The 26,670-nt window shown below is 41.4% G+C and overlaps 1 protein-coding gene and 1 pseudogene across 2 annotated transcripts in view; one reads left to right on the forward strand and one right to left on the reverse strand.

Annotated features, from left to right (window-relative positions):
* Positions 1 to 7,248: 7,248 nt before the first annotated feature.
* On the forward strand, positions 7,249 to 9,636 carry LOC126933684 (epithelial membrane protein 2-like; annotated as a pseudogene). The gene is made up of 3 exons (XR_007718698.1): positions 7,249 to 7,500; position 7,818; positions 8,133 to 9,636. The product of XR_007718698.1 is annotated as an epithelial membrane protein 2-like (transcript).
* A 1,474-nt stretch (positions 9,637 to 11,110) lies between these two features.
* The window catches only part of RAB10 (RAB10, member RAS oncogene family), a 106,851-nt gene continuing 91,291 nt past the window's right edge, over positions 11,111 to 26,670 (reverse strand). Inside the window, exons 4-6 of the mRNA XM_050753686.1 lie at positions 21,740 to 21,829; positions 20,693 to 20,794; positions 11,111 to 13,580 (exon numbers count right to left, since the gene is read on the reverse strand). Coding sequence (XP_050609643.1) covers positions 13,497 to 13,580; positions 20,693 to 20,794; positions 21,740 to 21,829 — 276 coding nt within the window. The 3' untranslated portion in view covers positions 11,111 to 13,496. The remainder of the gene's footprint in view (positions 13,581 to 20,692; positions 20,795 to 21,739; positions 21,830 to 26,670) is intronic.

The raw sequence follows: 26,670 nt of genomic DNA on the forward strand, positions 1-26,670 counted from the left end.
ATTGAACAAATAGCATCGTCCATGCGGTGGCTGCTGTTCTAGGTGCTGAAGACAGAGCCATGAATAAGACAGAAAGAGCCCCTGCCCACTTGGAGCTTCTATCCTAGCAGAGACAGGCAATGAACAAATGAACAGTAAATTTTAATATGTCAGATGGTGGTAAGAGCTGTGGAGGAAAGACGAAAGCCAAGTGAAAAGGATGGCAAATTCAGGGCTGGGAGAGGCGTTGTTCCTACGCTATGTAGTGTGGTCAGGGAAGGTCTCAGTGACAAGGGCACATTTGAGCAGAGACCACAAAGAGGTGCCTGTAATCCCAGCACTTCAGGAGGCCAAGGTGGGTGGATCACCTGAGCTCAGGAGTTTGAGACGAGCCTGGCCAACATCGTGAAACCCAATCTCTACCAAAAAACACAAAAATTAGCCAGACATGGTGGCATGCACCTGTAGTTCCAGCTACTCAGGAGGCTGAGGCAGGAGAATTGCTTTAACCCGGAAGGGAGAGGTTGCAGTGAGCTGAGATCGCGCCACTGCACTCCAGCCCAGGCATCAGAGCGAGACTTTGTCTCAAAAGAAAAAATAAAAAAGAGCCTGTGGGCAAGGCAGATCTATTAGGGTCTGTATACATAAAGGTGTGTACATACATGTATGATTTTTTATATGTCAACAATAGACACAAAACAAAAATGATTTGTAAGTTACCTGTTTCTCCTTCGGATTATCCTTGCTTTCTTGAGGACTTGATTATGCATTCAAAATTATATTGATGTTGTATTTCTAAGGTATCTGTAGTGGGGGAGGGGCGCTCAGGTGCCCAGGCTAGCTGGTCTGCTTTAGCACCTGGCTTAAAGCACAAATGGGAAGTTTGATCAAGTCTCCTTCATGCATTCATCCACTCACTCATCTAAATATATGTATATATATACACACACATATATATACGCACACATATATACACACACACATATATTGAGATAGGGTCTGCACTCTTGCTCAGGCTGGAGTGCAGTGGTGTGATCATGGCTCACTGCAGCCTCGACCTCCAGACTCAAGTGATCCTCCCACCTCAGCACCTCAAGTAGCTGGGACCACAGGCACATAGCACCACACCCAGCTAATTTTTTATTTTTCGTAGAGATGGAATCTCCCTATATTGCCTAGGCTGGTCTCAAACTCAGGGGCTCAAGAGATCCTTCTGCTTTAACCTCCGAAAGGCTGGGATTACAGGTGTGAGCCACCATGTCTGGCCTCGTTTAACAATATTTCTTGCGCACCTACTATGTGCCAGGAATAGTCAGGCGCTGGGGATCCAGTGTGAGACGGGACAGATTTTATCCCAGCTCTCAGAGAGCTGCTCCCAGCAGATAGAAAGGTTTTGTTTCTTAGCCTCATGACTTTGCACTGTCCCTCAGCTATGTCACCCACCCATCAATATTCTTTCTCCCACTGGTTTTCCTGGAGACTGTCTTCCTGCTCAACTCTGGTTATGTTGCTTCCAAGTCCAACTACATAGCCCCCTCAGGACTGGCCCACACTTGAGTCCCTGTTTTCTGAGTCTCGGGCCTTTCTTTTCCTTGGTGTACTCTTTCCTTTTGCTGGAGTAGATTCCTGAGAAGGAGAGCAAGGGAAGAAAAAAATTTACCTGTTTGCATATCTGAATATGTCATTTATTTTGCTTTTACATTTGACAAGAAAGTTCCTTTTGTATTTCTGTATTTTCTCTCTGATAATTACTTTATGTCTTAGTCTGTTTTGTGCTGCTGTGACAGAATATCATAGACTGACTAATCTATAAAGAACGGAAATTTATTTCCTCCACTTTTTTTTTTTTTTTTTTTTTAAATGAGACAGAGTCTCGCTCTGTCACCCAGGCTGGAGTGCAGTGGTGCGATCTTGGCTCACTGCAAGCTCCGCCTCCTGGATTCAAGTGATTCTTCTGCCTCAGCCTCCTGAGCAGCCTCCCTAGTAGCTGGGACTATAGGTACGTGCCACAATGTCCAGCTAATTTTTGTATTTTTAGTAGAGATGGGGCTTCACTATGTTGGCCAGGCTGGTCTCAAACTTCTGTCCTCAAGTGATCTGCCTGCCTGGGCCTCCCAAAGTGCTGGGATTACAGGCTGGAGCCACCACGCCTGGCCTATTCTTCTCTTGAATCATTTTATTTCAGTGGATAGTTTTTATTTTAGAGATCATTTTCTCATTATTTGTTCTCTTTTGTAGCATTCTATTCTTGATTTATGGATTTCACGTCATTCAAAAATATCGCTTAAAGTGAGTTTGGGGTTTTTCTTTGGTTTTCCTTACCTTTTTTCCCCTGAAGTTTCCTTTTTCCGTTTGTTAGTTGTTTTACTGTCTCTTTTATGTCAACATGAAGAACTGAATTATCTAACTGAATCTGGGTGTCAGGTATGTGGACTGTTATTTTTATTTATTTATTTTTATTATTATTATCTTTTTGAGACGGAGTCTCGCTCTGTCGCCCGGGCTGGAGTGCAGTGGCGCAATCTCAGCTCACAGCAACCTCCACTTCCCGGGTTCAAGCAATTCTCCTACCTCAGTTTCCTGAGTGGCTGGGATTATAGGCATGTGCAACCATGCCCGGCTATTTTTTTCTGTAGATTGTTATTAATTTTCCTATACTTTTCTTTATGTTGACTGATTTCATATATACGATTTTGGTAGATTGTTATTAATTTTCCTATACTTTTCTTTATATTGACTGATTTCGTATATACCGTTTTGGTTGATTGGAAACTTTATATGTGTTCATATATCCTCGTAACTGGAGGAATCTGCAATGAGGGGCCTTTTGGTTGGTGAACTTCCATGTGACAGGACTTCCTAATCTTCTGCCTGGGTACATGTATTTGGCTGCTAAAATTCTGGGAAAGGGAAGGAAGAATGAAGGAAAGAAGCTTAGGAGCCCATCATTCAAGACAAGCGTCCACTTCATTCCTTGTTTTTGATACCATGACTCACTTCCACCTCTCTCTGGGCCTGGTGGCCTCAAGTCTGGAGCCTCTATAGTTTCATTTCTGCAAATAATAAACCTTAAGGAGGGGTGACAGCAACTCCTGGCTGTGAGGGGTGGAAAGGGACACTTGGGATCCATTATTTCCTTGCCCCATTTTTAGCCCATTGCCATATGCCTGACTTGTCCATGGTACCTGGTACCTGTAAATCCTGGAACTCTTGGGATCCCATTAGAGAAAATACGCCCACTTCTTACTGGCATCCTTTGAAAACACTGAGGTTGTAACTTACGCTCCATGTCAGTTAGCTCTGTTTTCCATCTTCCGTTTTTTAAAGACTAGTATTTGCATACATAAAAATTTTAATTCTCACTTGCTGATGTCTCTTGCTCCCTAATTTTTATCTTTGTTGGTTTATACTTTTAAAATTCCATGTCTGCCATGCTGGTGGGGGTAGGGAGAGATCATTGAATTTTGTGGGTCTATATTACCCTAAAATCTTGATGGGCTTTTGAGAAACCTCTCATGGCACACTGAAGAAATGCAGTTTCCAGGATTGGTCACACGGTGGCGTAGCGACCCTACGTTTAATTTATAGTTTCTCCATGCAAGCCCCACTGCCAACCCCACAAGAGTTGGGGTATTGGAGTCCTGGCTAATCTAGCAAGGCGGACTACATAACTGTGGAATATTCCACTGGACTGAGTGTCGGAGGGCTTTCTAGTCCATCTTCAGATTAGGAGACTGACGCGCTGCCGGCTGCGCTAAGAGGGTTCGTTCTAGTCCATCTCCTTTAGGGACAAGGAAATGATTCACACGAGTCAACTAATTTATCCAATACCCGGAAGCAGTAAGAATAGATTTGAACTTTAAAGTTGTTTAAATTTTTTTTTTTTTTTTTTTTTTTTTTTTAGGCGGATTCTTGCTCTGTCACCTAGACTGGAGTGCAGCGGCATGATCTCGGCTCACCGCAACCTCCACTTCCCGGGTTCAAGTGATTCTCCTGCCTCAGCCTCCTGAGTAGCTGGGATTACAGGCATACATTCCCATGCCCTGCCCACCCCTCGCTCACAATCCATTAAAGAGATAAGCCAGTTAACTGCAACCAGGGAAGTAGCAATAAATGCCCAGTGGAAAAGCAGGCCAAATGTGTTTCTCTCGGGATTTAGAAGGGAGAGGCAACTTCTCTGCTCAGAAGTGGGGAATATACCTGCTGGTGAGATTCGGGCTGGCCTTGGGAGAATAGCACAGGGCTACCTTTCTCAAATTGTAATTTGTGTGAGACCCCCCTGGGACTCTTGTGTAATCGTAGATGCGAACTGTGCAGAGCAGCTGCAGTTCTCAGAAGCTCCCAGGGGATTCCAATGCAAGTGATCTGAAGAACATACTTTGAGCAGCAAGGGTGTGGGAACTGGCTCATGAACTTGGCTGCACACGGGAATCACATAGGAAGTTAAAAGCGAATAAAAAGCCACTATCATCCCAGGAATTCTGGGGTGCAACCTTGGCATTAGTTTGTTTGTGTATTGTGTAAAGACAGGGTCTCACTATACCCCCAGGCTGGTCTTGAACCCCTGGCCTCAAGCAGTCCTGCCATCTCGGCTTCCCAAAGTGCTGGGACTCCAGGCATGAGCCACTGCATAGAGCCAGCGCTGGTATTTTTTTTTTTTTTTTTTTTTTTTTTTTTGAGACGGAGTTTTGCTCTTATTGCCCAGGCTGGAGTGCAATGGTACGATCTCTGGCTCACCGCAACCTCTGCCTCCCGGGTTCAAGCAATTATCCTGCCTCAGCCTCCCAAGTAGCTGGGATTACAGGCATGTGCCACCACACCTGGCTAATTTTGTATTTTTAGTAGAGACGGAGTTTCTCCATGTTGGTCAGGGTGGTCTCGAACTCCCGACCTCAGGTGATCCACCCTCCTCGGCCTCCCAAAGTGCTGGGATTACAGGCGTGAGCCACTATGCCTGGCGTGCTGGTATTTTTAAAAGCACTCACCTAAAGTGCAGTAAAGTTTGCACACCGCTGGCGTAGTAGATATTTGTCACTCTTTTTGTGCATCCAGTTACCTAAATCCCCCATCTTAGAGTCAGAGGCCACCTCCCACTATTGAAGCTAAAAACAAGAGATTCTCGCTTTTCCCCACTTTCCTGGCACTTGGGGCAGGGGCATGTGTTTTGGGCTTCACCAACCAATAATCACCCAGACTCTGAACCAGAAGCCACTGAAACAAAGCAGAATCCATACAGTGTCCATCCACCTTTGCAGGAGTTTGGGCACTGGTGGCAGCCAGTTTTCAGAGGCAGCAGGGACAATTCTTGGGCCATGATGTCTGTGTTGATCAGCAGTGACTACAGGGCCTCAGCAGACCAATTCTTTTAAGTCTAATCCTGAGCACTGGTCTTGATGCACAACATTTTTTGTTGCTGTTTTGGAGGGCGCACCCGGATCTTGGTGCACAGCCTTTAAGACTGGTTCTACGGTTTTAGAGACTAGGAGCTACCCAATATAATCATAGACACACACATTCACAGCCCTTTAGGGTTAAACTTATAAAACAATTTTTTTTTTTTTTTCCTAGATGGGGGTCTCACTTTGTCAACCAGGCTGGAGTGTGGAGTGGAGTGCACTGGTGTGATCTTGGCTTACTACAGCCTCAACCTCCAGGGCTCAACTGATCCTCCCACCTCAGTCTCCCAGGTAGCTGACACTACAGGTGCACACCACCATGCCTGGCTAATTTTTGTTATTTTTTGTAGAGACAGATTTTCGTCATGTTGCCCAGGCTGGTCTTGAACTCCTGAGCTCAGGCAGTCCTCCCACCTCAGCCTCCCAAAGTGCTGGGATTACAGGCGTGAGCCACCACGCCCAGCCCTTATAATACAAATTTTTAAACTTACATAAAACAAATGGGTAGATTAATGAATTGTTATAAGGCAAACCCCCTTGCAACCAATATCCATGTGAAAAGATAAGATTTTGCCATCCTAGGAACCCTCTGTATGCTCCCCCACCAGTCATAACATCCTCTTTCTCTGCTAAGAATATCCCTTCCTGGCCAGGCACAGGGGCTCATGCCTGTAATCCCAGCACTTTGGGAGGCTGAGTGGGGGGTGGATTACCTGAGGTCAGGAGTTCGAGAGCAGTCTGGGCAACATGGTGAAACCCCGTCTCTGCTAAAAATATAAAAATTAGGCAGGCGTGGTGGTGGGTGCCTGTAATCCCAGCTACTTGGGAGGCTGAGGCAGGAGAATCACTTGAACCTGGGAGGCAGAAGTTGCAGGCAGCGAGCTGAGATCACGCCATTGCACTCCAGCCTGGGTGACAGAGCAAGACTGTGTCTCAAAATAATAATAATAATAATAATAACAATATTTGTATCCTGACTTCTAGGATAATCATTTTCTTAATTTACTTTAGTATATTACCCTGTTCTTTCCTGAACACATTATAGTTTAGCTTTGCCTGCTTTTCTCTCTCTACCTATTGAAATTGAATTGTTGAAGAGGCTGAAGCAATTGTCTTGTAAAATTTACAGTCTGGATTTTGTTGATTGATTTAGTTTAACATGTTCTGTCCTCATTTTTCCTATAAATTGGCAGTTGGCTCGAGACTACAGATCGGATCTTTTGATCGGGCATGGCCTCCTCATAAGCATGGTGCTCTTGGTCAGAAGGAACATAAATGTCTGTTTCGTTGGATCTTTCTGTGATGTTAGTAGCCATTGACCATTGCCTAGATCCACGGATTCATCAGAGGTTGTGGGATGATAAGATTCTATCACCTCTTCTTCTTCTTTTTTTTTTGGAATACTTCTCTACAGAGAAACTTCATCTTGTTGACTATTCAGCTACCCAGTGGTACAGTTCATATAAGGAAGGCAGGATTAATTATTGATTCTTTTACTTACCACTAGAGAAGAGTTGTAGGGGAGGGGAGAGCCATTTCCCTGGCATTCTCCAGTAGTGACCAGTTAGGGGTGTGTGCATGTGTGTGTTTGGTATCATGAACTCATGGATTTACACATATCCAATGGGTTCAAACTGTCCCATCTTTAGCCAGAGTTGACTCCCAAGCCATCTTGATAACATCCCTAGATTCTGATTTTGAGATCTAATGTAATCAGGTATTTCAGGGCCATTTTACACCTTTCCTGACACAAACTTGGAATCTGCCATTTCAAGAAGCCCTGGTTTCAGAGGAGGGAGGGCGCTCAGTTCCAGCCCAGAGCTTCAAAACAGCCCGCTGGCCTCGCCTCGCGCCCCAGCCGGTGCGTCGGTCCGGCAGCCTGCGCAGCCGCCAGCGCCGCCACACCCCGCTCTGAGCTTTAAACGTGACCCCTCGCCTCGCCCTGCCCTATGAAAATGTTGGTGCTTCTTGCTTTCATCGTCGCCTTGCACATCATCTCTGCGGCCTTGCTGTTCATCGCCACCATCGACAATGCCTGGTGGGTGGGAGATGAGTTTTTTGCCGATGTCTGGAGAATAGGTATCAACAGCACGAACTGTACAGTAATCAGTGACAGCTTTGAAGAGTACTCCACAGGCCGGGCGCGGTGGCTCACGCCTGTAATCCCAGCACTTTGGGAGGCCGAGGCGGGCGGATCACGACGTCAGGATATCCAGACCATTCTGGCCAACATGGTGAAAAATACAAAAATTACTAAAAATACAAAAATTAGCCGGGCGTGGTGGCACGTGCGTGTAATCCCAGCTACTCAGGAGGCTTGAGGCAGGAGAATCGCTTGAACCTGGGATTCGGAGGTTGCATTGAGCCGAGACCGCGCCACAGCACTCCAGCCTGGCGACAGAGCGAGACACCGTCTCAAAAAAAGAAAAAATTAAAAAAAAGAGTACCCCACTCCGCGGCTGGGCGCGGTGGCTCATGCCTTGTAATCCCAGCACTTTGGGAGCCCGAGGCGGGCGGTTTACCTGAGGTCGGGAGTTTGAGACCAGCCTCACCAATATGGAGAAACCCCGTCTCTACTAAAAATACAAAATTAGCTGGGCGTAGGGGCACACGCCTGTAATCCCAGTTACTCGGAAGGCTGAGGCAGGAGAATCGTTTGAACCTGAGAAGCAGAGGTTGCCTGAGCCAAGATCACGCCATTGCACTCCAGCCTGGGGCAACAAGAGTGAAACTCATCTCAAAAAAAAAAAAAAAGAGTACTCCACGCTACAGGTGATCCAGGCCACCATGATCCTCCACCGTTCTCTGCTGCATCGCCTTCTTCATCTTCCACCTGAGCAGGGAGAGAAGTTTGTCCTAACTTTCATCATCCAGCTAATGTCGTATCTGTGCCTCATGATTGCAGCCTCCATTTATACACACGGGCGCGATAAAAACACGGAATTCTATTGCCTGACCAAAGAAGGCAGCTATGGCTACTCCTACATCCTGCCGTGGGTGGCCTTTGCCTTCACCTTCATCAATGGCATGATGTACCTGATAACTGAGGAAGCTGAATAGAGTTCCAGAGCTGGGCTGCTTTTGCTGCAGTACAGAATCCACATTCAGATAACCATTTTGTATATAATCTTTTTTTTTTTTTTTTTAGGTTTTTCTAGCAAATGAATTGTTTCCTTTAAAAGTTAAAAAAAAAAAAAAAAAAAGGCCCTAGTTTCTTAGAGTGGGACAAGGGAATTTCTTAGAGCCAACTGTAGCACTGTAATAACCTTCAGTTTCTTGTGGGTCCCTCTTGCTCACTTGCTATTGGTAGTGTGCACATCCCTTCCAGTTCCAGCCACTGCTCTCAAGCTGGCTTGCAGCCTTCAAGTACCTGCTGGCTATCTGGAGCTCCCAGACCAATCAGATGCCCCATTGCTTCCTTTTGCTTGCTTCTGCGCGAGATGGTGAGGGGTGATATAAAGCAAAAACAGTAGTAAATGAAGTATACTTCGAGGGTGTTACTCTTTGTTAGAAGGTGCCAAGGTTGGGTCAAATGGTCACACAACCACTCCAGACTCTTTCTGCTGTCTCTGGCACTTGTTCATTACCCCAGGCCCTCCTGAGAACTGTGAAAAGGTGAACACAGGAAGGACAGTGGTGTTGGCCTGGTTTCAAAATCTAACTCCAGCACCAACTGATTGTGCAAACTTAAGCAAGTGACTTAATCTGAGACCATTTCTTCTTAGGTACTAATTCACCAGGACATCGAAGACCTAAAGTACCTAAAGCAGTGCCAAAAAAGCACCTAGCACGCTCACCAGAAATACCCTCCCTGCTTCACACACTACCTTTGCCTTCAACCCTGCATTTCCCTCTGCCATTTTAGCCAGGTCTTATTGACATCTCGATTAACACGACTTCCCATGTGACCTCTAGAACCCTTGTTTCTCCTATTCAAATCCATCTAAACTTGCTTTCCACGAACACACTGCTCTCACCACTCTCAAGAGTTTACCATGACTCCCCAGGGCCTGTCATTGTCTAGTCTCTGTGGTCTCTTCTTACAATGACCTTCCTACATTTGCCCTAGCCAGTGAATCGACATTTCTAAGTACCAATTAATGTCTCTCCTCCCTCAAAAAGCAATCCCAACTATTCCCACCAACTGAACTTGATATATTAGTACAGCAATTAAAATCCAGATTACAATTATTTGGCTCTTGTATATGCTTAACTTGATGAATTACTTTTGTTTTCTAAACTAGACCATCCATTTAAGGGGGGAGACCATATCCTATTTCCCTACACCAATCTTGGTTTTTTTTTTTTTGAGACAGTCTTGTTTTGTTGCCCAAGCTGGAGTACCGTGGCATGATGTTGGCTTACTGCAATGCAACCTCTGCCTTCTGGGTTCAAGCGATTCTCCTCCCTCAGCCTCTCAAATAGCTGGAATTACAGGCGTGTGCCACCACGCCCGGCTAATTTTTTGTACTTTTAGTAGAGACAGGGTTTCACCATGTTGGCCAGGCTGGTCTCAAACTCCTGACCTCAGGTGATCCACCTGCCTTGGCTTTCCAAAGCACTGGAATTATAGGTGTGAGCCACCACGCCCAGCAAAGGGAGAATTGTAGGTCCAACAAAACAAGTATGTTGGGGGGAATGAATAGAACATTAAAAACACTTCAAGTGATTCTTAAAATCACTGCATCTGAGAAAAACTCTACATATACTTTCAGCAGGAACAATCTTGTCAACAAATATTTTTATTATTGACTAATAAAGCCTTAATATAGGATCAAACATTTCTTTTCCCTACACATAAAGACAAGGCTGTTGCTATGTATAACAAAAGCAGGAAATACTTGCTGGGATTACAGGCACCTGCCACCACGCCCAGCTTTTAGTATTTTTAGTAGAGATGGGGTTTCACCGTGTTGGCCAGGCTGGTCTTGAACTCCTGACCTCAGGTGATCCACCCACCTCAGCCTCCCAAAGTGCTGGGATTACAGGCACGAACCACCGTGCCTGGCCAATACCTTTATTTTTGAGACAGAGTCTCACTCTGTCGCCCAGGCTGGAGTGCAGTGGCCGGATCTCAGCTCACTGCAACCTCCTCCTCCTGGGTTCATGCCATTCTCCTGCCTCAGTCTCCCGAGTAGCTGGGACTACAGGCGCCTGCCACCACGCCCGGCTAATTTTTTGTATTTTTAGTAGAGACGGGTTTCACCGTGTTAGCCAGGATGGTTTTGATCTCCTGACCTCGTGATCCACCTGCCTTGGCCTCCCAAAGTGCTGGGATTACAGGCGTGAGCCACCGCACCCGGCCAATATTTTCTTAGTAAGAGGCCAGCTGCTGCTAAAACAAGGATTTACCCTCCAGCATGAGGAGCCCAGCTTGGTCCCCCTGAGAAATCAGGTGACCTCAGCTGTAGGGCCTCTGGCACATCCAACTAGTGTAAGCCAGGTGTGATTAGGATCGTGGCATCTCCTATTTTGGCACAAGGATGATTCCGCTTTAGGATCCCAGAGATAATTCTACTTTTTAAAGTAGTTTCTCAGCAAAGACAGTTTTTGAAATTGCCTTTCCAGTTTTCCAAAGGTTGACAGTGATTTCCCATTTCTGTCAACTCATTAATATTTAGTTTGCTAGTCCACATTTTTTTCAGAAGTAATCTTCTAATGCCATAAACAAATGAAAACCAAACCACACAGCTGGAAATCAAGTTTTGTTTTTATATGAACAGAAGCAGACCATCTAGAAATATTTCAGTTTATTTAAATTGTTAAGTAGAATATGAAACCGAATTTGTAGCTAGTACCAGAGGATGGACTTAACTGTTTGGTGTTTAATGAGAACAGCTTCTACACAGGATCCCAAGAGACTTACAGAAAAGGGGCAAAGCCCTAATATTAAGCAAATAAAACTCATGTTTCAAACAGATTATACAAAAATTGATTTATACTTCATTTCCCTTTTTTGATATTTAGAAAGTGCAGATTTAACAAAAGGTAGCCATATCCTTTCTATGTACAATGCCGATTATAATTATGCAAAACTGTCAGTCTGTTATCCAAAAATCCCAGTGTTTAGCTCTCAAACCTTAAGTCATGGAATTGAATAAGAATTAAAGAGGGTTAAAATAAAAAAGCTAATGCCACATTCCAGATAAAGGGAAGCAACAAACACATTAATCTAACAACAGTAGGTTTAACCTAAACTTTTCAAAAAGCTTAACATCATTTCATTATATTTTTAGTGGAAAATTAGGGATTATTTGGCAATGCTGCTTTTTACTAGTAGTAAACAATGATAAAGTCAAGTGTGGAAACAACCTAAGAATAACAACCAGTGAGGCATATAAAATTGTTTTTAGGGCACTATCTGAAAAATTTGTGGATTTTCATAGCAGATACGTCCCTATGTTGTTTGCTTATGTGAGCCAAGAGGTCATTAAAATGCTATTCACGACACAGAAAGACTTCTCAATGGAAGCTGCTGTCCTAAACTCAGCCTCTGCTAGAAATGAATCATGCTATTCACAATTCTTTCAACAAAGGTATCATCTTAGGATGCTAGCAGCATAGCAAACTTAACTTACCCTATCCTAATGATAAGCAATGAAGCAAAACTAGAAAAAATGCTGTGAAAAAAGGACAGGGTTAGAGACAGCTAGAGATCTTATCTTTACACGAAAAGCCTTTTGTTGTCCTTTTTCCAAACCCATGGTAACACAAGTTTTCCAAAAGGACGTGAAGACAGGACTTAAAATTAATAATATTCTAAAGTATTTCTCAATCTTAAGGTAAAGACAACTTAACACTGAAAAAGTGTTCTTCAGAGGCCAAATCTCAATACATTTGGCAAACATGTTAATAAAATTCACTCCTCCTTCCTGCTTTTTCTTTTTTAAAAAAACAACCTGTACTAGGCTACTAAGCTGCTAGAGGAGTTGCCAAAATGGAGACTACTCAAATGTAGGTTAAGAGATTTATTCTAGGAAAGTGAATAGGCTATACACCTAATTAGAAAGACAAACCACAACACCCTCCAAACACTAGTGCATGCAGTTAACTCTTCCATTTCATAAGCTCAATGGATAGACAGGAAGGGAACAAAGAGAGGAAGAAAAGCAGAACATAGAAGTAAAACAGCCAGTGAAGGCATCTGGGACACGTTTTAGGGCAGAGAGCAAATGAGGGGGAAGACACCAATTAACTGACATTGGATAGTAGGCAGTTAGAACTTATCTTTCGGTTTACCTAGCAAGTTACATCAGTGCTTTATATTAAACTTGACAAACCTACTAGTTTGTCCCTTTCACTCTTAAATATACCATGAGGTGGTGGGGGAGGGAGAAGCAAATAAAGCAGCATGCAGGGAGACGCAAGGAAAAAGTGGCCAAGGAAAAGAAATGGTGGCAGGAATAGTTTTAAATATCAAGGCCACTTAAAACAAGACTCAGCAAACCAAAGCTATCACTTCTGCATTACCCTTTGTCCTCAATTAACTACTTTGAAAATGACAGCCAAGCAAACCACAAACATTTTAATGGTTTATGTTTGGATGATATGTCTCCTGCACATGCTTCCACCAGAACAAAAAAGGAAAACCAAAGAAGTTCCTTTCCACATAAGGCACAGGACAAAATTAACCCCATTTACATATTCAAGGCGAAAATGAGTGTTTTCCTGGCTTTTGTTTCTTTTGCTATCACATGTCTATAGATTATAGGGACTCAAGCACATTATCCATGACAGAAAATTCCACTGTTGTACAAAATAAAATTGTTAATTCTAACTTTATTCTTATACAATTTGCAGAATAGATTTGAAATGATTGCTATAGGTTTTAATGTTGATAAGAACTGGACTATAATACAACTGAAATGCAGCTGAGCTGAGCAAGTACATTTAAAAATGAAGTCACAGACATGATTTTTCTATACATTTTTTTGTTTGAAGAAAATTATGATAAAGTCAGCAAGCAGTCACAGATGAAAGAACAAATAAAATAGGTGGCTTGGATAGTTAAGATGAGAAACAAAAATATCTGTTTAGAGTTAAAAATGGACAGAGTGGTTTATTTTGCAGCAAGAAGAGAAAACGGGGTGGTGGATGGCAACTGATGGAACAGGAGAATGCTCAGCAGCATTTGCTCTTCCAGCCTGTCACGCCTCCTCCACTGCTGATATCTACATTTTCACTGTTGGGCTCTTTTACAGGGGTCTGCAACAAACACACAAGGAAAATAACTCATGAAAAAACACTGCTATGGATAAAATCAAGTTTCAACAGGAACATTCTCATAAATGTCAATTTATACAACAAAATACAATTACAATCACATGAGATAGGTTCCCCTCCATGCAAAGTAAAGATCTGGAAGCCTTGTTTTGATCATTTTGCATGCTTCCTCCAAGCTGTGAAATACTGTAGACATTTCCTGGCATCCCTTTATAAAGCTTCTGAAATCTTCTCTGCTCTCTTAAATAGATTTTGTTATCTTCTAGCCCTGACCTCTGAATATGTTTAGTACTTAAAAGGCATTGGGAAGCAGGTTGTATAAAACCAATGTTAGGTATATGTAATGTCACAGAAATAAAACTGCCCTTTTCTGTTTAGTTATCTGCCTTTTTAGACTAATTTTATTACTGTAGGATAGTTTTAAAAAGGCAGTCTCAACTGATTAAGTGAAAAGGAGTGAAGGAAAATGTAGTGATCTAATTCATGTTAAAAATGGATATAGATGGCTGGGCACACTGCCTCACGCCTGTAAGCCCCGCACTTTTCGGAGGCCAAGGTGGGAGGATCCCTTGAGGCCAGGAGCTAAAACCACCTTGGGCAAGATAGTGAGACCCCCATCTGTATAAAACATTTAAAATATTAGCTGGACACAGTGGCTCAAGCCTGTAGTCCCAGCTACTCAGGAGGCTGAGGCAAGAGGATCACTTGAGCCCAGGAGTTCAAGGCTGCAGTGAGCTATGATCACTCCACTGCACTCCAGCCTGCGCAACACAGCAAGACAGTAAGACTCCTCCCAATTCCCCTAAAAACATAGAAAAACTCCAAAGGAGATACAACAAAATACTAACAGTAGCAACCCTTAGGTAGTAAAATTATGGTTGATTTAATTTTATTCTTAGTATAATTGTTTTTTCCCAACATTAAATATTACTTTGAAAATCAGAAGGGCCAGGCACTGTGGCTGAGGCCTGTAATCCCAGCACTTTGAGAGGCCGAGGCAGTTGGATCACCTGAGGTCAGGAGATCGAGACCAGTCTGGCCAACATGCCAAAACCCTGTCTCTATAAAATTACTAAAATTAGCTGGGTGTGGTGTTGCACGTCTGTAATCCCAGCTACTCAGGAGGCTGAGGCAGGAGAATCGCTTGAACTCGAGAGCAGAGGTTGCAGTGAGTCAAGATTCCGCCACTGCGCTCCAGCCTGGGCGACAGAGTGAGACTCTATCTCAAAAAAAAAAAAAAAAAAAAATCAGAAGAATACAGTATTTTAAAAAGGTAGGCCCATTCTTTATATATAAAAAATATTTTTAAAGTGATACCTTACATACAGAAAAGTACATAAAGCTTAAGTGTAAGCCTGATGTATTTTTAGTATATACTGTCAAACTACCAGATCAGGATATAGAACATAATATTCCCAAGAAGGCTCTCTTGTGCCCCTCTCCTGCCAGCACTGCTCTCGTCAAGTTACCCAATATTCTGATTTCTATCATCTAAGATTAGTTTTTTTTCTATTCCTATCCTTCATATACATGGAACCATAGCTGAATATATTCTTCTCTGTGTGACTTCTTTCACTCAGTATCAGTCTTTGAGATTTATCGGTGCTGTTGTATAAAACAGTAGTTCATCACAACATTTTGAAAGCCACGATGTACCTGAGAACTTATTCTCTCATGGAAACAATATAAAGTTAAGGGCTTGTATAGCCCAAGGGGGAAAATATTAAAGTATTTCAAAAATATTTTAAAACCTCAAGTAGCCTAAGAGAAGCCTAGTGAACTCATCCTGAGGTGACACTGCTACTTGCCCTTAGAGCTCACCTACTTACTCCCACTGCCTAATGGGATTCTTCTCCTCCATGTGTGTCAAAGCAGCAAATTATGCATTAAAAAGACCTCTGTGGGGTTTCCAGTACAAGTGACTTTGCTCCTAAAAGAGATCTTTGAGAAAGATGTAAAGAAGAAAAAGGGGGCAGACCAGCACCCAGCAAGAAAAAAAAGTACAGTTGCACTGGAAATTCTGTCTGGAAACTTCCAGGTATGGGTCAGGTGAAGGAAACCAGGGAGGCTCCTACACTGATTTTCTTAGCATCTCACTCACTATCTTTTTAGAATTTAACTTAGATCCTTGAAACAGATTCAAAAAAACAAAACAAAACAAAAAAACAAAAGGGTATCTCCTGCAGAGCGAAATCTTGTACAGCCAAAATATTTAAGTTGAAGTTGAGTTTTAATTAAGTTTATTAAAAGTTTTAAGCTCGCTCCTAGCTAAGAATAAGAAAAGGGCAATAACCAAATAGAAAAATTGGGCAAAGGAATAAACAAAAAAAAAATTACAGAAAAGGAAATGTAAAAGTGATTCTTAAACATATGTTTTTAGGTCAGGTGAGGTGGCTCACGCCTGTAATCCCAGCACTGTGGGAGGCCAAGTTGGGAAGATCACCCGAGGTCATGAGTTCGAGACCAGCCTGGCCAACATGGTGAAACCCTGTCTCTACTAAAAACACAAACATTCGTTTGTGTGGTGGCAGGCGCCTGTAATCCCAGCTACTTGGGAAGTTGAGACAGGAGACTCTCTTGAACCTGGAAGGCAGAGGCTGCAGTGAGCAGAGATCATGCCATTGCACTCCAACCTGGGCAAGAAGGGCAAAATTCTGTCTCAAAACAAACAAACAAACAAATGTTTTTAAATGCTCAGCCTTACTCAGAAATTACCAGCAAATTAAATCTGCATTTTTTAACCGGTTAGACTGGGAAAGATCTGAGTCTTGTAAATCCACTGTGCTGGCCAGGGTATGAATAACACATATTCTCATATACTGCAAGTGGGTGTGTAAATGGGTGTAACCCTCAGGACAGACTTTGGCAGTATTTATCAAAATTGCAAATGTACATACATGTATGCTCTTTGACCAGTTCTCAGAATCTGTCCTTCAAATGTATGTGCGTATGGAAAATTATTTAAATATAAGATTATGCACTACACACACAGTTTATGTGCACATAAGTTTGAAAATAATCTAAATGTCCACTGGGGGACTTGTTCAATTATGATATAAACATTCAAAGGAATAGTATATAATTATTTAAAAAGTAAAACTATTTTGCTTATGGTAAGTGAAATAAGCAAAATGACAATCAGTAGAGTATGTTACCTCATCTGTTAAAAAGAAAAGGTTGTGGGGGAGGGGTGGGACAAAAATATATATTCATATTTACTCAGAGTAATAACTGATAAATTAATCACATCAGTTACCTGGGGAGTAAGGATAAAATGAGGAATTGGCAACTGATATTGAGGGAATCAAAGGGAACAAGGTGGGAAATTTCTGTATCCTTTTTTTTTCTCCTTTTAAATGTTTGAAGCAAGAGAATGAATCATGTAGCCAAATAATTAAGTTAAAAGATGTTTTAAATTGCTTTCATTTTAAGTTAATTCTAACGTGAAGGAATTTTACATTTGCTATTTGAACTCATAACTTCACCACATCAGTGTATGGATGTGTATGAAAAAAATTGCTACCTAGTATTTGGGCCTGCTTACTTGGGAAAACTCTAGACCAAGCTTGTCCAACCTGCAGCCTGCATGCAGCCCAACACAACAAATTCGTAAACTTTGTTAAAACATGATGAGATTTTTTTGTGTGTGATTTTTTTCTTTAGCGTTCGAGCTATGGTTAGTATTAGTGTATTTTATATGTGGTCCAAGACAATTCTTCTTCCACTGTGGCCAAGGGAAGCCAAAAGATTGGACACCCCTACAAGTCTAGACTGAGATCTTTATTTATTAGTATACTAATACTTTAACCTTTAATAATGATAATAAGGAAAGCTCTACCTCACTGGGGCACAAAATTATATATATAATGGCTATATAGCACTATTAAAAAAAAAAAAAAAAAAAAAAGAAGCCAAGACTGATGAGAAGATCAAAGGACATAGTATAGATAGAAAGTAAGCAGAAACCACGAAGACCAAAAAGCCCAGAAAGAGAAAGGACATAGAGCCAAGAGTGTTTCACTAGGTCTTGTGGTCTTGTGGTAACTCCTGCCAGTCTTATCCTGGTCTTTAACTCGACTGTGAATACTGTATAATGTTTCATCCTGACCCACCAATGTCTGAAATACAAAGTACCTTCAACCAATTTTAAAAGAAGTATTTTTCTATTTCTTTTATTCCCTTCATTTAATTAAAAATACAATTTTTGGTACGTGGCTCACACCTGTAATTCCAACACTTTGGGAAGCCAGGGCGAGAGGTTCCCTTAAGGCCACGAGTTCAAGACCTGCCTGGACAACACAGTGAGACCCCTATCTCTACCAAAAAATCTGAAAATTAGTGAGGGATAGTGATGTGTCCTCGTGGTCCTGAGCTACTCAGAAAGCTGAAGCAGGAGGATGACTTGAGCCCAGGAGTTCAAATCTAGCTTGGGAAACAAAGATCCCATCAATTAAAAAAAAAAAGAGAGAGAGACCGAGCTAGGCTTGATGGCAGACCCCTGTGGACCCAGCTACTAGTGTATCACTGGAGGCCAGGAGTTTGAGGCTACAGCCAGCATGATCACACTTACGAACAGCCACTACACTTCAGCCCTGGGCAACATAGTGAGACCCTGTCTCAAAAAGAAAACAAAAAAAAAAGTCAGAAACACATTTTTTCCTAGTTGTATTCTTCTATTCTTTTGCTCTTCAAAAGAACAATAAATAATATAGATTTTCTCAAGAAATTCTAATGGGTTCACCTTGTGAAAGACTGTTCTTTTAAAAAAATCTTAAAATTGCTTTTATAATTCAAAAAAGAAACCTGTTGAAATTTCAAAACTAAACTGCCTATAGTCAGTACATGAATCTGCCCTATGATCTCTCCCCCTTACCACCATCACTCTCTTGGAGTGCTATTTGGAGTTTGGTATCTACCCTTCCAGTTCTCCATTTGCTAAAAATAAAATGTATCTGCATGTACATATGTCTGTTTGGTATATCATATAATCTTGAAAAATGAGATCACTTCACATTTTATATCCTTTTTTTTTTTTGAGACGGAGTCTCGCTCTGTCGCCCACGCTGGAGTGCAGTGGCGTGATCTCGGCTCACTGCAAGCTCCGCCTCCTGGGTTCACACCATTCTCCTGCCTCAGCCTTCCCAGTAGCTGGGACTACAGGCGCCCGCCACCATGCCTGGCTAATTTTTTGTATTCTTAGTAGAGACGGGGCTTCACCGGGTTAGCCAGGATGGTCTCAATCTCTTGACCTCGTGATCCGCCCGCCTCAGCCTCCCAAAGTGCTGGGATTACAGGCATGAGCCACAGTGCCCAGCCCCTAATTTGCTTTTTATCACTCAATACACACACTATGGAGATCTTTTATACTTAGTTTAATTGTTGTCAGCCTCTCTCATTCTCTGAAATAAAATTCAATTTTTGATCTGACTGGATTCTCATAGAAAAACATCTCCTAAAGCAGGAAGTCCCAAAACATGATATGCAAAGGAAGCTGGCAGATTCAAAAGGGCACCAATTTTTTAGCCCCATTAAAGAGCAATAACTGATGACTGTTTTTTCCAGTTTGAATATTCAATTGTAGTAAACAGATACCTACATTTCACTCTAAAAATTAGGTCCCTTGGTTTTAGTCACTCTATATAAAGAATTTACTTCAATGTAAGTATTTCAACTCAATCTCTTGTAATTGCTCAGAAATTTCACTAGATTTATATGTGACATACCACCTTTATTACAGCTAATGTCTCTGTCCTTCCAAAGTGGAGAAAGAAAAAAAACTGGTTGGTTAAGAAAATGTAAAAACAAACATCTACCTTTTATATAGGTCGGTTTTAGAAAAAATATTAATATTTCAAATATAAAAATAGAAAGGTTACCAAATGTAATTACATTTTCTACTATACAACATCTGCTTCTCTTTTAGGATGTGTGTCAGATTTTTTTTTTTTTTTTTTTTTTTGAGATGGAGTCTTGGTCTGTTGCCAGGCTAGCGTGCAGTGGCGTTATCTCGGCTCACTGCAACCTCTGACTCCCTGGTTCAAGGGATTCTTCTGCCTCAGCCTCCAAAGAAGCTGGGATTACAGGCATGTGCCACCACACCCAGCTAATTTTTGTATTTTTAGTAGAGATGGGGTTTTGCCGTGTTGGCCAGGATGGTCTCATCTCTTGACCTCGTGATCCGCCTGCCTCAGCCTCCCAAAATGCTGGGATTAGAGATGTGAGCCACTGCGCCTGGCCAATGTATGTCAGATTTTATCTGTATTTATTTGCATTTAAAATTACAACAGATTGAAGAGATAATTCAGGATTCATAACCAAATCCATGCATTATACCTAGTCACTTGAGGGAAAATATGAAAATCGGATTTCCTAATTTGGCTACATGTTACTTATACTAGCAAATATTGAGAGTCACAAATCTTAAACCCAGAAACAAACCTGAGGTAAAACATGCATTCCTCAAGATCACATTTTCAGCATTATTTATTTTCTTACATAATAGGTTTTATTCAGTATGTACAGAATATGTACATGCCCTTTATTTGCCTGAGAAGTGACTAATATGGCAGAATAGCAATTCTGTGGCAATAACTACTTAATAGATTCATTTCTTATCTTAAAATTTCCTAAATTATCTGAGACTGCAAAGTACTCATTAAGAGAAATGAATCCAATAATAAAAAGGCTAGAAAAGATAAAAAACTGGAAAAAATAATGGAACTAGGGACTAGACAGTGACTGTGGAGCTTGCTACCTGAGCTTCGCCTCCCGTCAGATCAGTGGTAGCATTAGATTCTCACAGAGTGCAAACCCCACTGTGAACTGCACGTGCAAGGGATCTACATTGCACGCTCCTTAGGAAGATCTAACACCTCATGATCTGAGGTGGGGCAGTTTCACCCAATACGGTCCATGGAAAAATTATCTTCCACAAAACCAGTGCTTGGTGCCAAAAGAGCTGGGGACTGCTGCCCTACAGAAACCATACCACCCAAACTCAAATTCTGTATGTAAATACAGTACTTCAGGAATAGACAAAATATTCAACAGAGATACACTCAGGTACCAGGCAGGAAGTAAAAATAGGAACCTACCTTTCGAAGGATATCTTCAGCTAACGTGAGGAACGCCTTTTCGATGTTTATATTTGCTTTTGCACTAGTCTCAAAAAACCTAATACCATGCTCCCTTGCAATCTAAAACAGAAACAAAATATCATCATAAAATTATCAAGCATGGGTTGCCAATTGCTGACTTTAACATCTTAAATATTAATCTTATTCTGAAGGCAGTGGTCCCAACTAGAATATATAACACAGAATATTTCAGCAAGTCAAGCTCTTTCATAAAACAAACAAAAGTAATCTCCTTACCCCAAAAGTTTATTTCAGATACAGTACTAAAACAGATACTTCACCCTGGGGGCAAACTTACGAGAAGCTCAACCTGACTTCTCAGGGTCTAATTTCTGCTCACCGCAGGCTGACTGTCACATTTTAGAACCATACAAATTGATACATCTCCTTAAAGTCCTAAGTTTAAAAATTGAGGATTACTGACTTACATTTTTCTCTCTTTGTAGTTTAAATAAGGATAAAAATACTATGGGAACATTTGATGCCCCCATATATGTTAAATATGCACTAAAAAACAAATTCATTCAAATAATAAAATATTTCCAACAAGTATTTTAAAAACTATGTAATTAGCTTAGTGCATTCCATCACTATTACTATAAAAATAATCAAAAGCGGCCGGGCACGGTGGCTCAAGCCTGTAATCCTAGCACTTTGGGAGGCTGAGATGGGTGGATCACGAGGTCAGGAAATCGAGACCATCCTGGCTAACACGGTGAAACCCCGTCTCTACTAAAAAAATACAAAAAACAACTAGCCGGGCGAGGTGGTGGGCGCTTGCAGTCCCAGCTACTCGGGAGGCTGAGGCAGGAGAATGGCGTAAACCCGGGAGGCGGAGCTTGCAGTGAGCTGAGATCCGGCCACTGCACTCCAGCCTGGGCAGCAGAGCCAGACTCCGTCTCAAAAGAAAAAAAATAATAATAATAATAATAATAATAATAATAATAATCAAAAGCAGCATTACATTTACAAAGAGCAGAATATCAGTTTAATTCAGATTTTTACCTGTTCTCCTTTTCCTTTAGGTACAACTCTTTTGTCGTCCATATCACACTTGTTTCCTAGTAACATTCTTTCCACATCTTCATTGGCATGCTAAAATGAAATAAAATTTTACTTTTACATACTACCATGAATTATGGCTTAACAGTCTTTAAAAGTGACTTTATTCTCAATTTAGAATGTCATTTCTATAGCTTTAAAGTTTTAAAGCAGTCACCCTAAAACTACCCCATGCTAAAAGCCTACACAAATGCTTAGATTACCTGGCAAAAGAAACACAATTCTCAAGACATATCCATGTCAAATATTATTTCCTCCCTAAAGGAGGCTGTCTGCTTTCTAGGTATGCTCTTTCTTACCAAAAGAGAAGACAGAGGCAAAGAAACTTGCATAATCTAAATCCAGGCTGGATCATTTCAGATTTTATAATGCATACTACCCCAAAGAAGCCTTAATTAAAAATTGTATAGAGACTTTAAAGTCTCAAATAGCTGTATTGCTATGGCACAAGGAGGTCCATGCAGAAAAATCAGTTAAAAACAAGTGGTTGTCCCCTTAAGATCCCAATGACAATTTTTGCAGAAATAGATCTATCCAAAAATTCACATGGAATCTAACATCAAAATAATCTCTCTTTTTGAGACAGAGCCTCGTTCTGTTGCCCAGGCTGGAGTGCAGTGGTGTGATCTCAGATTACTGCAACTTCTGCCTCCCAAGTTCAAGTGATTCTCCTGCCTTAGCCTCCTGAGTAGCTGCGAGTAGCTGGGACTACAGGTGTGTGTGCTACCATGCCAGCTAATTTTTGTAGTTTTTCAGTAGAGAGAGGGGTTTCTGCCATGTTGGCCAGGCTGATCCCAAACTCCTGGCCTCAAGTGACCCACTCCGCTTGGCCTCCCAAAGAGCTAGGATTACAGGCATGAGCCACTGAGCCCAGCCAAAGTAATATTAGCTGTGGGAGTCAAATTTCAGAACTTCACTACAAATCAAAAAGTGTAGAACTAGCATAAGGACAGATACACAGACTAATGGAATGGAACAGAGAGCCCAGAAATAAATCCTCACATACTTAGTCAAATGATCCTCAACAAGGATGCCAAAATCAGTCAATAAGGAAAGGACAGTCTTCTCAATAAATAGCACTAGGAAAATCAGATATCCACATGCAAAAGAATGAAACTGGATCCTTATTTTAAACCATAAAAAAAAAATTAACTTGAAATAGATCAAAGACCTCAAACTATAAAACTCTTAGAAGAAAACACAGGGAAAAGCTTCAGGACAGTGGATTTGGCAATGGTTTCTTTGATATGATATCAAAAGCACAGGCAATGAAAGAAAAAGTAGATAAACTGTACTTCATCAAAGTTAAAAACTATTGTACAACAAAGGACACTATCAAGAGAATGAAAAGACAAACCACGAACAGGAGAAAATATTTGAAAAGGGAATAATACCTAAAATATATAAAAAACACCTAAAACTCCTAACAACAACAAAAAACAATGACAGCACTTTGGGAGGCCGAGGCAGAAAATCGCCTGAGCCCAGGAGTTCGAGACTAGCCTGAGTAACACTGTGAGACCTCATCTCTACAAAAAATTTTAAAATTAGCCAGGCATGGTGGTGTGTGCCTGCAGTCCCAGCTACTTAGGAGGCTGTGGTAGGAGAATCACTTGAGCCTGGGAAGTTGAGGCTGCAGTGAGCCATGATCATCATGCCACTGAACTCCAGCCTGGGGAACAGAGCAAGACCTTGTCTGGAAAAAAGAAAAAAAAAGAAAAAGAAAAAAAGAAAAGAAAAAGAAAAATGCAAGCAAAGGATCTGAATAGACATTTCTCCAAAGAAGATATACAAACAAACAATATGTACATGAAAAGATGCTCAATATCACTAACATTAGAAAATGCAAATCAAAACCACAATGAGATACCACTACATACCCATTAGTATGGCTGCCATTAAAAAAACAGAAAACACATATTGGTGAGGATGTGGAGAAACCGAAACCTTTGTGTACTGTTGGTAGGTATGTAAAATGGTGCAATCACGGTGGAAAAGTCTGGTGATTCCTCAAAAGGTTAAACATAGAATTATCATATGATCCAGCAATTATACTTATGGGTACACACGCAAAAGAATTTAAAGCAGGGACTCAGATATTTGTACACCAGTGTTCAGAGCAACATTATTCACAATAGTAAAAGAGCAAAAACAACCCACATATCCAACAATGGGTGAATAAATAAACAGAACATGGCATATAAAAACAATGGAATATTATTCAGCCTTAAAAAACAAACAAGTTCTGACACATGCTATAATGTAGATGAACCTTGAAAACTTTGTTAAATGAAGTAAATTACTTACAAATTGAACAAATACTATATGATTCCACTTATATGAGGTACCTATAACAGTCAAATTCATAGAAAATAGAATGGTGACAGTTGCCAGGAGCTGGGGAAAGGGGGAGACAGAAATTATTGTTTAATGGATGAAAAGCTTCAGTTCAGAAAGATGAAAAAGTTCTGGAGATGGATGGTGGTGATGGTTGCACAACAGTAGAATGTACCTAACACCACTGAACTATACACCAAAATAATGGTTAAAATGAAAATTTCATGTTGTATGTGTTTTACCACAATTTTAAAAACTATTCAAAAACAACAGGCTGAGCACGGGGGCTCATGCCTGTAATCCCACCACTTTAAGAGGCCGAGGCAGGAGGCACACTTGAGCCCAAGGGCTCAAGGCTGGAGTGAACTATTATCATCGCCACTGCACTCCAGCCAGGGCAACAAGGCAAGACCCTGTATCAAAAAAAAAAAAAAAAAAAAAGCAACAACAAAAAGAAAAACAACAACAGCAAAACTGCCAAATGGCTGTGGTTACTTCATTTTCTGTAGCTATAGGAAAACAAAATCTAGAAAAGTTATAAAATATGCTGATTTGAAACAACATACAGTTGACCCTTGAACAATGGGGGTAAGGGGGTGCGCCATGTATAACTTTTGACTCCCCAAACACTTAACTAGTAACAGCCTGCTGCTAACCAGAAGCATTATCAGTAACAGTCGATTAACATATATTTATATATGTATTCTATACTGTATTCTTACCATAAAGTTAGAGAAAAGAAAATGTTATTAAGAAAATCATAAGGAAGAAAAATATATTTACTATTCATTAAGTGGAAGTAGATCATCATAAAGGTCTTCATCCTCAATGTCTTCAAATTGAGTAGGCTGAGGAGGAGAAAGAGGAGGGGGTTGGTCTTGCTTTCTCAGGGGAGGCAGAGGCAGAAGAGGTAGAGAAGGTGGAAGGGGAGGCAGGCACACTCAGTGTAACTTTACGGAAAAACACTGTAATTTCTTTTTTGCTTTTTCATTTCTTTAAAAAATATTTCTATATAAAACCAATCCTTCTTTCATCATTTGCTTCAGTTTCAGTGCCTGTATCATATAATGGTCCATGTTGTACAGTAAGTCTAAAGCAGTCTTGAATAATCAGAACCGTTCTGCCAGACTGCCTACAGTCAATTTGTTTTCTAGCACTACTTCTTTGTCTTCTTCCTTGTCGTCTAGTGCTGGTTTGGAAGCACCAGCATCTTCATTAAATCATCTTCTGTTGACTCCTCTGGTTGGTGTCTATTAGCTCTTGTCTTATCCACAGTCTCTTTCACAAATTCCTTGACTGGCTCTGCTAAAATCCTGGGAAATCATGCTCAACATCGGCACACAGTTTTCTCCAGCAGGAAGTTACTGTTTTGTGCTTGATGGCTTTCACGGCTTTTTCTATAATGATGGTATTTTCAGTGGTGTAATCCCTCCAGATTTTCATGCTGTTCTATTGAGGTTAGAGTACCGTGCGTTATTAACCTTAAAGGTCCTCACGACCCCTGATCTAGATGCTGAATTAGAGACACTGTGTTTAGGGGCAAGGAGACCATTTCGATGCTTTCGGTGTTAAACTCATGGGGTTCTGGGTGGCCAGGGACACTGTCCAATATCAAAAGAACTTTAAAGGGCAGTCCCATCATGGCAAGGTATTTCCTGATTTCAGGGACTAAGTATTGATGGAACCAATCCAGAAAAAGGATTCTCAGTGTTCAGGTCTTCTTGTTGAATGATCAAAAAACTGGCAGCTTCAAAAGACTTTTCCCTTCAAGTCTTGGGGGTTAGCAACTTTATACATACGGGCAATCAGTCCTGATCATAAACCCAACTGCATTTGCACAAAACAGTAGTTAGCCTATCCCTTCCTGCCTTAATTCCCTGTGCTTTCTTCTTTTCCTAACACTCATGTCCTTTGCGGCCTGCCCCCCTCCCCGCCATCCCGATAATAGGACACTTTTAATTGCATTAAAGACTTGTTCAGGCAGATATCCTTTTTCCTCAATGATTTTCTTAATGGTGCCCAGGAACTTGTCTGCTGTGTCTTAGCAGAAGCTGCTTCTCATGTTATCCTGCCATTTTTAGGCCAAACCTCTTTCTAAAATTATCAAACCATCCTTTGCTGGCATGAACTCCTCTAGCTTCTCTTTCATTTTTAAGTTGTCATAAAATAACTTCACTTTTTCCTGAATATCATAGTCTACAAGTATGCCTTTTTTTTTTTTTTTTTTTTTTTTTTTTTGAGGCAGAGTCTCGCTCTGTCGCCCAGGCTGGAGTGCAGTGGCGTGATCTCAGCTCACTGCAAGCTCTGCCTCCCAGGTTCACGCCCTTCTCCTGTCTCAGCCTCCCAAGTAGCTGGGACTACAGGCGCCCACCACCACGCCCGGCTAGTTTTTTGTATTTTTAGTAGAGATGGGGCTTCACTGGATTAGCCAGGATGGTCTTGATCTCCTGACCTCATGATCAGCCTGCCTCAGCCTCCCAAAGTGCTGGGATTACAGGCGTGAGCCACCACGCCGGGCCTACAAGTGTGCCTTTCTT

This window comes from Macaca thibetana, chromosome 13, assembly GCF_024542745.1.
Source record: "Macaca thibetana thibetana isolate TM-01 chromosome 13, ASM2454274v1, whole genome shotgun sequence".
NCBI lineage: Eukaryota > Metazoa > Chordata > Mammalia > Primates > Cercopithecidae > Macaca > Macaca thibetana.